Here is a 15,639-nt window from a genome sequence, read left to right as displayed (position 1 = left end):
ACGTTTCTCCCATGAAAAGAGGGACGTCCTATTCCATCCCCTCCAACGTTTCTCCCATGAAAAGAGGGACGTCCTATTCCATCCCCTCCAACGTTTCTCCCCTGAAAATAGGGACATCCTATTCCATCCCCTCCAATGTTTCTCCCGTGAAAATAGGGACGTCCTATTCCATCCCCTCCAATGTTTCTCCCCTGAAAATAGGGACGTTCTATTCCATCCCCTCCAACGTTTCTCCCCTGAAAAGAGGGACGTCCTATTCCATCCCCTCCAACGTTTCTCCAGTCTGTCGTTGGAATCCCAGGCATATGGCAGCCCTAGGGAACTGGAATTTGTTGGTTCCGCCTGTCTTGGGTGTCTCTGGCGCCATCTGCTGTTGACCTCCCAACGGGCAGTAGCCACCACTGAGCACCACAGAGCTGCAATTTTATTTCATTTTTTAAAAAAGGTTCCACTTTAAAACCCCTTCTCTTCGCCAACAGCTTGCTCTGCTTCTCGGCAGCGCTGCAAACCGCAAAGAGCTTGGCCCGTGTTGCGAAACCTTGCTTCCTTTCAAATGCTGCCGGTTAGGGAGTGTGTCTAGCCCTACGCTGCCGGTTCGTGCAGGCAGCACTGAACTAGATGGACCAACACTTGGCCTCAAGCAATTCCAACACGGCCACCTCTGACCCAACCTGGAGGTGCGGTGGGGACCGAAAAGACTCCTTGCCAAAACCTTGGGAGAGGGCGGCTTCTGGCCAGAGCTGGCAGCCCGGAGCCCGGTGGACAAACGGTGCAAGGACGGCTCCTTGGGGAAAGAGCTGTGATCGGGACAGAGGTGGCCATGAGTCATAGCTGTCAACTTACAGATTTGAAAATAAGGGATCAGCAGCCAAAATAAGGGATTTTCAGAGTGCTGGTATGTTCGACTTCTGAGCCCCTCCAAGCCAAAGGCAGAAAGCCCAGCCAGCAGCCAAACGAAGCCTCAAGCGGTGGTTCCCACAGCGCAGCAACCCGGCAAAGGGGATGCAGCAAGGAAAACCACCGTCACCTCTCCGCTGGGAAGCGCTGAGCAAAGGCGAGTCCCAAGGCAACGCGGCCGATTTGATCGGCACAAGGCATGCAAGCTCCACCCCCCAGTCGTTCTTAGACTCCTTATTGGGTGAGCAACGCAGCCAAGCAACACAGCTGGAGCCTCCCTCCTCCCTGGCCGGCAGGGAGGGAGGGAGAGGAGCTGCTTCCTTTGCAACCCGGGATATTTAAGGGACATCATCAATAAGGGACAGCAGCGGGACACGGCGCTGGGATAAGGGACTTTCCCGCCAAATACGGGACGGTTGACAGCTATGCCATGAGTGCGAAGGAGGCGGGTCTGTCTTGGGAAACATGCAGCAGGATCTGTGGCCCCCGTTTCCAGAAATGTAGCGTCTCAGCGCCAGAGCCCTGTTTCCCTGCAGGAGATTCAACCGTGGGCATCTTCAGGTAGGGCAGAGAACGCCCCTTTCTCCGATGCTGGACTGGAGGGGCCAAGGGTCCTGACTTGGGGGGGAGGCTACCCTCTTTTCCCTCTGCCCCATAGCAGCTAATACTGAACGGATTTGGCAATGTGTGTGTGTTCGGAGGGTGTTTGATCCTTGGCAGCGGGAGCGAGGCTCCCAAATTCAGGGAGTAAGGGGAAGGCGGGGATCTCTTATGGCTTCGACATGGCTGCATAAACGAGGGTCGGGAGGTGATGTTAGGAGGCCATGGGGCTGACGGACCACAGGACTGGGGGGCAGGGAGAGGGCAGGGGACACTGGGGCTTAGCTGGTGCTGCCCTCCTCGGCCGAGCGTGTATCCGACTTCAGCTTCACGAACTCCTTCGCCACCTCGTCGTTGTTGCGCTGGGAGAGGATGCGCAGTACCGTCAGCCCCGTGTCGTCCATGTGGATGCGGCGGCCAAGGGGCAGCCAGCAGGCGCAGCTGCCCCTCTGTAAGAGGTCCTTCAGCTGCAAGATGGCGATGCCCACCGTCCGGTCCTCGCGGGCAAAGCAGTAGTCCTTCACGCAGACCTGCAGCTCGTAGCATTCGGGGCCCGTCTCGGTGCCCAGGGCGCTGCGAGAGGGAAAAGGTGGATTCAGCTAAAAAGGCAAAGGGACCCCTGACCATTAGGTCCAGTCGTGGCCGACTCTGGGGTTGCGGCGCTCATCTCGCTTTACTGGCCAAGGGAGCCGGCGTACAGCTTCCAAGTCATGTGGCCAGCAGGACTAAGCCGCTTCTGGCGAACCAGAGCAGAGCACGGAAACGCCGTTTACCTTCCCGCTGGAGCGGTACCTATTTATCTACTTGCACTTTTCATGTTCTTTCGAACTGCTGGGTGGGCAGGAGCAGGGACCGAGCAACGGGAGCTCACCCCGTCATTGTGGGGATTCGAACTGCCGACCTTCCGATCGGCAAGCCCTAGGCTCTGTGGTTTAACCCACAGCGCCATTCAGCTACAGAGCCACAAATAGAAAGCTTTGAGTGCGTTTCGAGCGCATTGCGCAAACACATTGTTTCCTTGACATCTGGTGGGAGGGCGTTCCACAGGGTGGGTGCCACCACTGAGAAGGCCCTCTGCCTGGTTCCCTGTAACCTCGCTTCTCGCAGGGAGGGAACCGCCAGAAGACCCTCGGAGCTGGACCTCAGTGTCTGGGCTGAACAATGAGGGTGGAGATGCTCCCTCAGGGATACTGGGCCGTTTAGGGCCTTCAAGGTCAGCACCAACACTTTTTAACGTGTGTAAAAAAATTTTTTGACAATATTTTAAAATGGTTCTTAAAAGGTAAAGGGACCCCTGACCGTTAGGTCCAGTCGTGGATGACTCTGGGGTTGCGGCGCTCATCTCACTTTACTGGCCGAGGGAGCCGGCGTACAGCTTCCAAGTCATGTGGCCAGCAGGACTAAGCCGCTTCTGGCGAGCCAGAGCAGCGCATGGAAACGCCGTTTACCTTTACCTATTTATCTACTTGCACTTTGAGGTGCTTTCGAACTGCTAGGTGGGCAGGAGCAGGGACCGAGCAACGGGAGCTCACTCCGTCGCAGGGATTCGAACTGCCGACCTTCTGATCGGCAAGCCCTAGGGCTCAGTGGTTTAACCCACAGCGCCACCCGCGTCCCTATAAAGTGGTTCTTAAATGTAAAGGTAAATGACCCCTGACCATAAGGTCCAGTGGCGGACGACTCTGGTAAAGCTCATCTCGCTTTTCTGGCGGAGGTGTATTGCAAATCGAGATGGGTGGCCTGGCGAGGAGGCAGGACCGAGGTTTGCAATAACTGCCTTTCTTGAGTTGCTCCTGAGATGAAGGAAGGGGGAGAAAGGGCAATCACTTACAACTGGATGCTCTCGTTGTATTTCGGAGACCAGCTATTGTTCTTGGACTTGGTGGCGAATTTCCTCTTCTTGTCGCTGAGGTGGGGCCCGATGATGTTGACCTCAATAAAGGGGCGGAAGATCCCCGACGTTTGCCACTTCAGGTCGTTGGCGGCTACCACTGGGTGAGAGAAAGGCGCAGTGTCGGATTTACGTATAAGCTCAAGAAGCTCTAGCTTTGGGCCCCGCTCTCTTGGGGCCTCCCAAAAAAATTTAAGGGAAAAAAACCTGGATGTACATTTGCAAAATATAAGATGAAAAACAAATAAAATAAAACCTACGTCCAGCAACAGTGTTTTGTGTTGTGTAGGCTCCTGTGATGTAAGTCGTGGGCCCTGCCTGCTCCCTAAAATATCCCTGGTTTGCTCCTTTCTATATATAGTGTTTTGTGTTGTGTAGGCTCCTAGGATATAAGTCAGTGGTGGCCAAACTCCGCCCTCCAGCTGTTTTGGGACTACAATTCCCATCACCCCTGACCACTGGCCCTGTTAGCTAGGGATGATGGGAGTTGTAGTCCCAAAAACAGCTGGAGGGCCAAGTTTGGCCATCACGGATGTCAGTCATGGGCCCCGCCTGCTCCCTAAAATATCCCTGGTTTGCTCCTTTCTATATATAGGGTGTCTACATTCTGCATGGACTGGTTGCAGGGCAACGTGGGCAAATGGCTTGAGATACCTATTAGGTCCATAAATCGCCATATAGCATATATTCAACACAAAAAACCAGCGGCAATTTGTTGTGGACAAAGGGCAGCTGGACATAGAAAGGGCCCCATTCCCTTCAGGAGCTGAGGGCCTCATCAAACCGAAATCTGGTCCTAAACTTCAGATCAAAGGGAAGAACATCTCCATGGTCCTGAGTAGTGTCGGATTTACGGATAAACTCTAGCTTAGGACCCTGCTGTCTTAGGGCCCCTTCCAAAAATTAAAAGGAAAAGAAAAACTGGGTGCCATTTCCAAAATATAAGATAAAAACAAATAAAATAAAAAAGCGTGGAAGGAGACTATTCAATCAATAGATCTTCTCCTACTATCCACAACATTCCCACAATATAACAGCAAGGTTGAGGGTTTGATTCCCATACAGGAGCTTGCCCTACACTCGAGTAGGACCCTGGCAGAGATACATGCCCGACTGGCATGTTCTCTCCCTCCTGGTTGATCGTTCGGGAGCTTTAAAAGCTTTCTTCTGCCCGAACATCGCAGCGACCGATGCCAACCGACATCGGCACACTTAGGGATCCGCAGAGTCTGTGCAGTTCGCGTGACAGGCCTCAGCATTTTGGCTAATCTACTTTATTTGCATATAAACACACACGGAGCACTGCAACATGGCTCCCTCTCTCTCTAGCATCAGACAGCAAAGAGTAAAAAAGAACAAAGGACAAGAGTCCCACTTCACGGAACACAAACATCCTGTCTCCGTCACTTCCCACTTTGTGTGAAGGAATGGGTTTCCCAAACCCAAAACTGACTGTGCAGGCAGTTTGAAACTGCACCAAAATCCCTATTTTTCCTTAGTTAAAATGCTTTAACTTGAGCTCTTGAGCCAAAAACCCAGCTGTATAAACAAGTGCTCAGAGCCCTCTCCTTTATCAGTTTGTGACGGCAAGGATGACCTTGACTGTACCAGTAGAACAGGGAAGACACGTCTGTGCCTTATCTTATATCCTGACCACAAAGGCGCACAGACCTAGTCTGGGAACAGCGCCAGAGGGTGTTCTTGGAGATGGTGACCTCTTGCTCCAAGATAAGAGTAGGAACAGGAATACCCTTTTATGGTCAGAAGTACAGGAAGGAATACCCTTTTATGGTTAAGAGTGCCGGAGCAGGAACATCTGTGATGTCAACCTGCGTGTATAAGCTGACGTGGCTGGATTGCTGGGGAAGGGGGGAGAGGGTACCTGGAGGATATATATACTGCACGAAATTTCTCATTTCTTTGGACTTGCTGTGGACTGACCACGCAGGTGCCTTTCTGCTGTTCCGGAGAGCAGAAATAAAGAACTCTTTCTCTGAACCAACCCTCGGTGTCATTTGACTTCCTTCCTCCTGTCCGGGAGCAAAACAGAGCCCACCAATCGGCAAAGTCTAATAAGGCTACATGTGGAGTCAAAACACACACCGTCATGTGATAGACAACAATCCCATGACTGCAATCGCGGAGCAGGAATTCTAACACAGACTAGATGAGCCAAGTCTACGACCGCCAGTTCCGGCTCACCTTTTACGGTGACCTTATGCTCCCCGGTCCCAGGGTGGGTGATCAGTTCCACGTGGATGGAGACCTCTCCTACGGGGTCATCCACTCCGGATCCTGCCCGGCAGAGGGAGGGAAGCATGGAGATACAGAACGGGAAATTAGTGCACAAACTTTCAGCCCATTCCCTGTCTGGTGATTTCTCCCGCTCCTCCCCTCTCCAAGAAACCCCCCCAAAAAAACTTGTTGGTGGACTGAGGACTGACGCTTGCTTCAGAGGCTCCCCACTTTTGAGCGGTCCTTCCTATCTTATCATATTTTTTTGGGAGAAATCTTTCCCTGGAAGAACTGTGAGGGGAGAGATTTCATCAGGCAAGGCTCCTTCCATCCGCCTTCCTCTAGTCCCTGCTTCTCAATTTGTATTGCATTATTTTACGTGCTGTGGCTTCCCATTGTTTTATTGATTATAGTTTAGAAATGGTTTACTGTAACTGTTAAGACTGAATTTCTGTTCAACTTTCATATGCTGATATTGTTGTTTTATACTATTCTAACGATTGTCTTCCATCTGTCTGTCTGGCCGTTTCTAGTATCTAGTTTTGAAATTGTTTCGTGGGTCTTTGGACCGCAATAATGTATTGCTGTTGTAATTGATTGTTGAATGTTCCTTTTTTGATGTGTTTTATTATCACATTTTTGCATTGTGTTAGATTGTTATAAGACGTACGTTTTTTGTTTCTTCAGCTTGTAAACCGCCTTGAGTATTGTAAGATAGAAAGACGGCATACAAATTAAAATTGATGGTGGTGATGATGGCATCTGACTCATCAAAGCATGAAATAGTACTCATATCATTGTTCACCTTTGGAACTGCCTGCCCATTGATATTCACTGCACTGGTTTTTTTTCCAGCGCCTTGCAAATTTTTTGAGGGCAATTTTTAATTTTATAACGTATATGGGTCGTGAAAGAGGAGAGCGCAAAATATGGTCTGAAGCTCAACATCAAAAAAACGAAGATCATGGCCACTGGTCCCATCACCTCCTGGCAAACAGAAGGGGAAGAAATGGAGGCAGCGAGAGATTTTACTTTCTTGGGCTCCATGATCACTGCAGATGGTGACAGCAGCCACAAAATTAAAAGATGCCTGCTCCTTGGGAGAAAGGCGATGGCAAACCTAGACAGCATCTTAAAAAGCAGAGACATCACCTTGCCAACAAAGATCCGTATAGGTCAAGCTCTGGTTTTCCCAGTAGTGATGTATGGAAGTGAGAGCTGGACCATCAAGAAGGATGATGGCTGAAGAATGGATGCTTTTGAATTATGGTGCTGGAGGAGACTCTGGAGAGTCCCATGGACTGCAAGAAGATCCAACCTCTCCATTCTGAAGGAAATCAGCCCTGAGTGCCCAAATGATATTTGGTTCCCCCAATTTCAGCTGAAAACGCAACTTTGATTTGCAAACAGCTGAAAGTCTGCAAATTCTTGGTAACAATGGGGTGTTGAACAATTTTGATCTCAGCCGCAGATATAGACAGACCCTGGTTATTGATACGTCCATCTTATAATTTTGATGCGAGCCACTTAAATGCTTTGCGGTATATCTAAACCCTGTTAGTGACCGATAACCAGAATAACAGAGTCGTCAGAATAGACAGATAGCCTTAGCAAGGTTTGGTGACCTCAGCCAAACAACAAGGTGAAAATTATTCCTTCCCAGCTCCCAGTTCGGTAACAATACCCAAAATCCCCTGTGCCCTTTCATGGTCCAAGAAGCAGGATTAAAACCCAGTCCATCATTCAAACAGGCTTCCTCCGCTGAGGAACGTATTCATGCAGCAAAGGCAGAGAAGGAAAAAGGAATGGGTGAGGAGGAGGAAAGAGAGGCAGCTATTTGTCAGATGGCAACCAGGGAAAGGAGACCTCCGCCAAAGGTGGCCGAGAAAATGGGGAGAGGAATTTGGGAACCAAAATTGCGTCCGCAACCCACCCACATTCGGTGGCTCAGGTCTTGAGGATGGGGAGGGGGGGGGGAAGGAGGCCAAGGCTGCAGATCTCAGAATTACGGGGGCCCTGAGCCAAATGGGAATGTCCAGGGCGGCAGGAGAGGATATATACAGTGGTGCCCTGCAAGACGAACGCCTCGGAAGACGAAAAACTCGCTAGACGAAGGAGTTTTTCGTTTTCTTAGCCGCTTCGCAAGACGCATTTCCCTATGGGCTTGCTTCGCAAAACGAGGCTTGCCCCGCAAGCTCCGGGGATAGCGGGGAAGCGCAGCACGTCTTCCCCGCTGTCCCCGGACCTCTTTTGAAGCAAGGGGCGGCGGGGAGAAGATCGCTTCTCCCCGTTGCCAGCCCCGCAATCTCCGGGGACAGAGGGGAAGGCGCGCCGCCTTCCCCTCTCTCCCCGGACCCCTTTTGAACCAAGGGGCGGCAACGGGGAGAAGCAATTCTCCCCGCTGCCCCTTTCCTTGCTTTAAAACAGGTCCGGGGACAGAGGGGAAGGCGCGCGGCGCTTCCCCTCTGTCCCCAGACGGTCTCCATAGGAACGCATTGATTGATTTTCAATGCATTCCTATGGGAAACCGTGCTTCGCAAGATGAAAAACTCGCAAGAAGAAAAAACTTGCGGAACGAATTAATTTCGTCTTGCGAGGCACCACTGTAGTTTATTAATATCCTCCCTAACTTGCCCCAGCAAGTTCCTTTACTTAGCAGAGTTACATTCCCCCTTTTATACGCACAGCAGAGAGCTGGTTGCAGGCTCGTGTGAGCCTCTCGCTTTTAGACAATTCAGTCTGATTGACTTGTGCGTTCCTGGTAAGTTCCCCTTAAGACATGCGAGGGAATGTTTGGCCCAGCCAGTCAAAAACTTCCTGTTCCTCCTGGCTGGAGCAACCTTCCTTTTGCATGTGATAGAAGGTGGGCGTGACCTCACCTGTCCAGGTAACAAAAGGACGAGTCACGCAGCAACCTCTCTCTTTTCCCCTCTCTTCCTTCTTTGGTTTGACCAGCTTTTAGCTAGGACTGCTCTGCTATCTCCCAGCTGGCAGAAGCACTGGGATTATTCCCCCATATGGAGTAGATCCACACATACAGATTTGTAACTACCGTATTTTTTGCTCCATAAGACTCACTTTTTCCCTCCTAAAAAGTAAGGGGAAATGTGTGTGCGTCTTATGGAGCGAATGCAGGCTGCGCAGCTATCCCAGAAGCCAGAACAGCAAGAGGGATCGCTGCTTTCGCTGTGCAGCGATCCCTCTTGCTGTTCTGGCTTCTGAGATTCAGAATATTTTTTTCCCTTGTTTTCCTCCTCCAAAAACTAGGTCTGGTGCGTCTTATAGAGCGAAAAATACAGTAAGTCGGCCTTCAGGAATCCAACTGTGAACAGATGTTTTGCCAAGTTTTAAAAATCAGCCTGAGCAGAAAATTTAATGCTGGGAAAGAGGACATGTCCGGGGAATAGAGGACAGGCGGCAACCGTCGTACGAGAGAAAATGCGCAGCCTAGGAGGGAATGCAGCGATCCAGCTGAAAAACCTTTCCCTGCCCCTGCCTGGCAGATAGTCCTAGATCTTCAGCCATTGCCCATTTCATGCAGAAGGAAGGTTTGGGAAGGCTGGGGCAACACACGCACACGCACGCACAATCGCCCACTCGCAAGGGCATCGTGCCAACTCCAGAGTCGCATGCGGAGACTCGATCTCTCGATCCAGGAACCGAAGCTGGAAACAAACTGGTCATTTCCAAAAGGCAAGCACGGGAGGATGGTGCAAACCCAAAAGCTGCCCCTTTTCCCCTGCCCGGTTTCCTCCGTCTGAGTGCTTGCTTGTGCAAGGAGGACAGAGTCTCATTCTGATGCGTTCAGTGCATAACGTTGTGGAGAGGGGATGGAGGAGCCCCCCTGAGCAGAGCTAGTCAAAAGCGAGGCAGAGAGGAAAATGGGGAGCAATTTTCGGCTTGCATGTCCCTTTCCCTGTCGGGTCTGCAGAGGGTGAAAGTTTGGGGGCTTTTGCTAGCCCGGGTCAGGGTGGCGAGGAAAGGGGTGGGTGAGTGGAGGGGGTCCAGGATGGGTGCAATCCAGGAAGGAGAGGAGGCGTTGGGAGGAGAGTTCGAGACGTACCCTTCTCAGGATATATTTCTTCACTAAGAGTAAACCTAACACCTTTGCCACCATGGACTAAGGATGAGAAAAGTTGGGAGATAAAGAAATGTCAAGGTGGGAAGTAAAGGAAGAGAAGGTTAAAAGGAAGGGTAAGAAAAAGGAAGAGGGGCGAAGGGAAGGAAAGAAGGTAGAGATGACCGGAAAAGGTCAGTGCAGAAGAAAATGCAGAAAGGGTAAGGACAAGGAGGGAGAGAAAAGTAAGGCAGGTAGAAAGGAGGAGGGGGAAAGGTAATTGGAGAAGAGAAGGTGGAAATAAAATATAAGAAGGAAAGGAAGGAATAGAAAAGCAGATAGAAGGAAAATATAAGAAGGAAGGAAAAGAATAGAAAAGCAGAAAGGAGGGAAAATAAATATAAGAAGGAAAGAAAGGAATAGAAAAGCAGTAACAAAGAAGGAAGGAAAATATAAGAAGGAAGGAAAAGAATAGAAAAGCAGAAAGGAGGGAAAATAAATATAAGAAGGAAAGAAAGGAATAGAAAAGCAGTAACAAAGAAGGAAGGAAAATATAAGAAGGAAGGAAAGGAACAGAAAAGTAGAAAGAAGGAAGGAAAATATAAGAAGGATAGAAAATCAGATAGAAAGAAGGGAAGAAAAATTCAAGAGAAAGGAAGGTGGAGAGAAAGAATGAAAGAAAGAAGGGTAAAAAGGGACGGTGGTAGAAAGAATGGGTAAGAAGAAGAGAAGGAAAAGAACAAAGGTAGAAATGAAGTTTGAGAAAAAAGAAGGTGACGGGACAACAGGAGAAAAGGTTAGAAGAGAACAAAAAGTAGGCAGAAAGGACAAGAAAGAGAAGGAATAGAAAAGAAGACCGAGAGAAGGAAAGACAAACGGTTGGAAGAGGAGATAAAGAAGGACAAGTGTAGAAAAGAAGATAGAAGTGAAGAAAGGAAAGGGTACGAAGAGGAAGAAGGGAAGAAAGAAGGGAAGAAAGAATGGATAAAAACAAGGGTAGGAAGAGAGTGAAAAGAAAGGAAGGGCGAAAGAAGAAAAATAATTTAGAGGCAAAGAAAACCAAGAGAAGGAAGAGAAGAAAGGAAGGTGAACGGAAAGGGTGACAAGAGAAATTGGAGAGAGAAAGAAAAACACACACAAGATGGTTTACGGTAGAAGCAAGAGAGGGAAAATGTGCGAAGGGAGGGATGGAAAAAGGCAAGAGAAAAAAGAGAGAAGAGACAGATCAGCTCCTGTAGATTCACACACTGACTCGAGTCGTAGCTGGAGAATTCAGAATATAACGTTATAGCAATCACCAAGTTCAATAACTCTAGGGGGGAGAGGGGAACGGTCAGGAGGGCTAGATAGCTGTATGGATATTTTGAACGTATTTTTCTGATGTATCCTGTTTTTATTTTAAAGAGCTCTGCCGGTAGAAACCTGAACAATACTTTTCGCCTGTTTGCTCTCTTTGTCAAACCAGCTGCTAGATTCCATTAGCCTTTTTGAGCCACTGTTTTTAATCTCAATTCTTAAGCAATCTTGCAACCTATCAGTCTTAAATAATTTCATGGCCTCAGCAGCGGACGTATCTGAAAGAATAGCAGCTTGGATAGCCTAGTTTAAATCATCTGTACAAAGAAAGTGAGTTAATGCTAAATTAAGTAATGGGGTCCATTTAATTCTGTTGGCTGCGGTTATGCCTAAGTTTGGGACGCGGGTGGCGCTGTGGGTTAAACCACAGAGCCTAGGGCTTGCCAATCAGAAGTTCGGCGGTTCGAATCCCCGCAATGATGGGGTGAACTCCCGTTGCTCGGTCCCTGCTCCTGCCAACCTAGCAGTTCGAAAGCATGTCAAAGTGCAAGTAGATAAATAGGTACCACTCCAGCGGGAAGGTAAACGGCGTTTCCGTGCGCTGCTCTGGTTTGCCAGAAGCGGCTTAGTCCTGCTGGCCACATGACCCGGAAGCTGTAAGCCGGCTCCCTCGGCCAATAAAGCGAGATGAGCGCCGCAACCCCAGAGTCGGCCATGACTGGACCTAATGGTCAGGGGTCCCTTTACCTTTACCTTTATGCCTAAGTTTGCGTCTGGAGATAAATTTGAGTTTCTAAGGAAGGGTTGTTAAGTCGTGGACCCGAGAGACCATTCTTAAGGGCAGGTGATCGCTTGCAATACTATGGTCCGCTTCAAACTCCCTAACAAACTTATGTGTGAATTGTGAGATTGCAATATAATCTAGGATGCTTCCGCCGAATTCTGTAAAATGGGTACATTCCCCGGGCCACGCTTGAACAATATTTGCATGGGTCCGGGCCACGATTTAGCCCAAAAGGAGTTGGTTCGTATGCTTCGAAATGCGGAACATTAAATATCTTTAACCTTCGGCACAGCCGACGGTCCCGGTTGACGGGAAAGGGACCTCCTGCCCCTCTGGACAACTTCAAGAACCTGCAAGAACCTGGCCTCTCCTTTTGGTTTAAAGGTAAAGGTAAAGGGACCCCTGACCGTTAGGTCCAGTCGTGGCCGACTCTGGGGTTGCGGCGCTCATCCCGCTTTATTGGCCGAGGAAGCCTCCCCATTGTCTTTTCCTTCACAAATCCTGTCTTAAGGGTATATCTGTGTATGAATAGGGTATCTGAAGAAGTGTGCATGCACACGAAAGCTCATACCAAGAACTAACTTAGTTGGTCTTTAAGATGCTACTGGAAGGAATTTTTTTATTTTGACTATGGCAGACCAACACGGCTACCTATCTGTAATTTGAATAGGGTTTGAGCCTGTGACCTGGCCCAGGAACTAAGTATTTATCACTACAAAAGACTGGCCAGGCTCCCCAGGAAATCCAATCAAGTGACCTGCCAGACTGGAGATAAACAAGGACAGGAGAAAAACAACATTCAAATTTCTGTTGTAGACCGCCTTTTCTGTGACGTAGGTGTGATGTATCTGAGGGGTGGTCTTAGCTTACACCCCTTCTGTGATGTATGTATGATGTTTCTGGGGGTGGTCTTGATCTACAGGGGGGCAATTTCAAAAGTTTTTATAAGGTCTTGCACACCATTTTTCTGGGTCCTTCCTCTCTCCTGCAAGTGAGGGGAGCACCCTGTTGCAACAGTTCAATAAAGGCCAAGCCTACAGGCTGCTGTTTTGCTCCAAGTTATCCTGGTTGGTGTCTTTGTTTTTGTCCAAGGGAGCCCTCGGATTTTTCCGTTAACACTGCTTCACCAGCAACGCTTACCTTGAGAGGACTGCGTCTGCACAAAGGTTTTGATGAGCAGGTCTGTGGCTTGCGTGTAAAGAGAAAGGGCGTAACGCAGAGACTGCAGGTCTGGGCTTTTCTCCAAAAAGGTTTTCTTCAGGCCGACGCCTCCTGCGTGGAAGTATTGCTAAATCGAGGCGGAGAGAGGGTTGGGATGGGAGAGGATATCAGCGGTGGTCCGGTCAACGCCGCAAACCCACAGAGCTGCGGACACACCGTCACATTTGCAACGTACCGGCTGAGACGATAATAGCGGCAACGACGACCGCACGCTGACATGAGGACTAATCATATACCGTATTTTTTGCTCTATAAGACTCACTTTTCCCCTCCTAAAAAGTAAGGGGAAACGTGTGTGCGTCTTATGGAGCGAATGCAGGCTGCACAGCTATCCCAGAAGCCAGAACAGCAAGAGGGATCGCTGCTTTCGCTGCGCAGCGATCCCTCTTGCTGTTCTGGCTTCTGAGATTCAGAATATTTTTCTTCTTGTTTTCCTCCTCCAAAAACTAGGTGCGTCTTGTGGTCTAGTGTGTCTTATAGAGCGAAAAATACGGGTAGTCAGCTTTATTGCACATAGCCAAAGGCTGCCGCAATGTACACAGAATCATTCAACAAATAATAATAATAATAATAATAATAATAATAATAATAATAATAATTTATTTATACCCTGCCCTCCCCAGCCAAGACTGGGTTCAGGGCGGCTAACGCCAGATATAAAAAAATTGATTGAAATACAACTTAAAAACCAAGATTAAAATACAACATTAAAATGCAGCCTCATTTCTGCCCAATTCAACTCAATGAGGTTTTCCCTGCAGGCGAGTGTGTCTAGCCTGGCGAACTAAGTTCCTAGTCCTCTTTACCATACGCACATGTTTTTTTTTAAAACGAAAGCACCCGTAAAGTTTAAAGCCATTGAGAATAAATAAAACGACGCAACCAAACCGGACACCTCCCACATAAATCGCAATAGGATCTAAAATAAAGATACAATTATCAAATCATCCGTTCTAGCATGCACAACAAAATAATATAATCTGAGCAATCGGGATTATTAATTGTATTATAATTTGGTATTGACAATGAGGGTTTTATTGGGCCACTGTAACTAATAAACATCATTACAGTGGTGTCCCGCAAGACGAATGCCTCGCAAGACGGAAAACTCGCTAGACGAAAGAGTTTTCCGTTTTGGAGGTGCTTCGCAAAACGAATTTCCTATGGGCTTGCTTCGCAAGACAAAAATGTCTTGCGAGTTCCTGCTGGTTTTTTCCCCTTTCCCCCCCTTTTTCTAAGCCGCTAAGCCGCTTATCAGCTGATCCGATCAGCAGATAAGCCGCTAAAAGCCGCTAATAGCGCTAATAGCGCTAATCCGTCAATGGGCTTGCTTCGCAAGACGAAAAAACCGCTAGACGAAGAGAATCACAGAACGGATTCTTTTTGTCTTGCGAGGCACCACTGTATACAAAAAATAAAATAAAAAAATAAAATAATGATACGAAACAAGAACAGCAACCCAATAACAGCAGGATTTTGCCCATGGTGAACCGGACAACCTGCCCTCAAGTCATAGCGGGGCGAGGCAGGCTGGAACACCCCCCGCTTTTGCGGAGGGTTAGGCTAGATGACCGCTGGAGGCCCCCCGCTCGACAATTCTAGGATTCAATGCTCTCACCTTGATAGTGTCCAGTGCCAGCTCCACCACGGCGCACTGCTTGGGCGTCAAACTCTTGGCTTCCTCACGCACCATGTGGTCCTGGATGGGATGAAGAACAAGTCATGTCCGCCCTCTTCCAACGACGAACAGGCTTCCTTTTTCAGGTGGGGACAACGTACCCCCTGGCAACCCTCGTTTCGAAGCCCCTTTTGCCATCTCATAACCCGTGTTGCGTTTGCCCTACGCCCGGATTTCCCCGTTCGGGATTCCGACGATGGAATTGGCGCCCAGGGAGAGTTTTGGGGGTCAATCAGTGAAACACCCGGATTTTTTACTTCTTGAAATATGGCAGCCCTTGCGTTGGCGCCGAGGGGGAGTTTTGGGGGTGAATCGGCGAATCGCCCGGATTTTTTACTTCTTGAAATATGGCAGCCCTTGCGTTGGCGCCCAAGGAGAGTTTTGGGGGTCAATCAGTGAAACACCCGGATTTTTTACTTCTTGAAATATGGCAGCCCTTGCGTTGGCGCCCAAGGAGAGTTTTGGGGGTCAATCAGTGAAACACCCGGATTTTTTACTTCTTGAAATATGGGAGCCCTTGCGTTGGCACCCAGGGAGAGTTTTGGGGGTCAATCAGTGAAACACCCGGATTTTTTACTTCTTGAAATATGGGAGCCCTTGCGTTGGCACCCAGGGAGTTTTGGGGGTCAATCAGTGAAACACCCGGATTTTTTACTTCTTGAAATATGGCAGGCCTTGTGTATGCGCCGAGGGAGAGTTTTGGGGTTGAATCAGTGAATCGCCCGGATTTTTTACTTCTTGAAATATGGCAGCCCTTGGCGCCCAAGGAGAGTTTTGGGGGTCAATCAGTGAAACACCCAGATTTTTTACTTCTTGAAATATGGGAGCCCTTGCGTTGGCACCCAGGGAGTTTTGGGGGTCAATCCGCTGTCTCCCTCCTCCTCGTTTTCCGTTGTCGGACTCAGAAGGGAAGAAGATGGGGGCCGGTCTAGAACAAGCTAATTCTCTGCCTGTCGTTCGCTCTGGCGCCACCTAATGTC

The 15,639-nt window shown here is 49.0% G+C and overlaps 1 protein-coding gene across 2 annotated transcripts in view; it reads right to left on the bottom strand.

Moving 5' to 3' along the window:
- Positions 1-387: 387 nt before the first annotated feature.
- LOC308577445 (protein unc-13 homolog A) overlaps positions 388-15,639 on the bottom strand; it is a 112,382-nt gene continuing 97,130 nt past the window's right edge. The window contains exons 37-41 of one of the 2 annotated variants that reach the window (XM_081177622.1): positions 14,600-14,680; positions 12,901-13,048; positions 5,591-5,683; positions 3,329-3,488; positions 388-2,070 (exon numbers count right to left, since the gene is read on the bottom strand). In XM_081177622.1, coding sequence (XP_081033748.1) covers positions 1,779-2,070; positions 3,329-3,488; positions 5,591-5,683; positions 12,901-13,048; positions 14,600-14,680 — 774 coding nt within the window. In that variant the 3' untranslated portion in view covers positions 388-1,778. The remainder of the gene's footprint in view (positions 2,071-3,328; positions 3,489-5,590; positions 5,684-12,900; positions 13,049-14,599; positions 14,681-15,639) is intronic. The other variant, XM_081177621.1, reaches the window with a different exon arrangement.

This window comes from Podarcis bocagei, assembly GCF_964188305.1.
Source record: "Podarcis bocagei genome assembly, chromosome: 18".
Taxonomy (NCBI): domain Eukaryota; kingdom Metazoa; phylum Chordata; class Lepidosauria; order Squamata; family Lacertidae; genus Podarcis; species Podarcis bocagei.
Note: the sequence above shows the minus strand (reverse complement) of the source record. Positions and strands in the feature narration are given on the sequence as shown.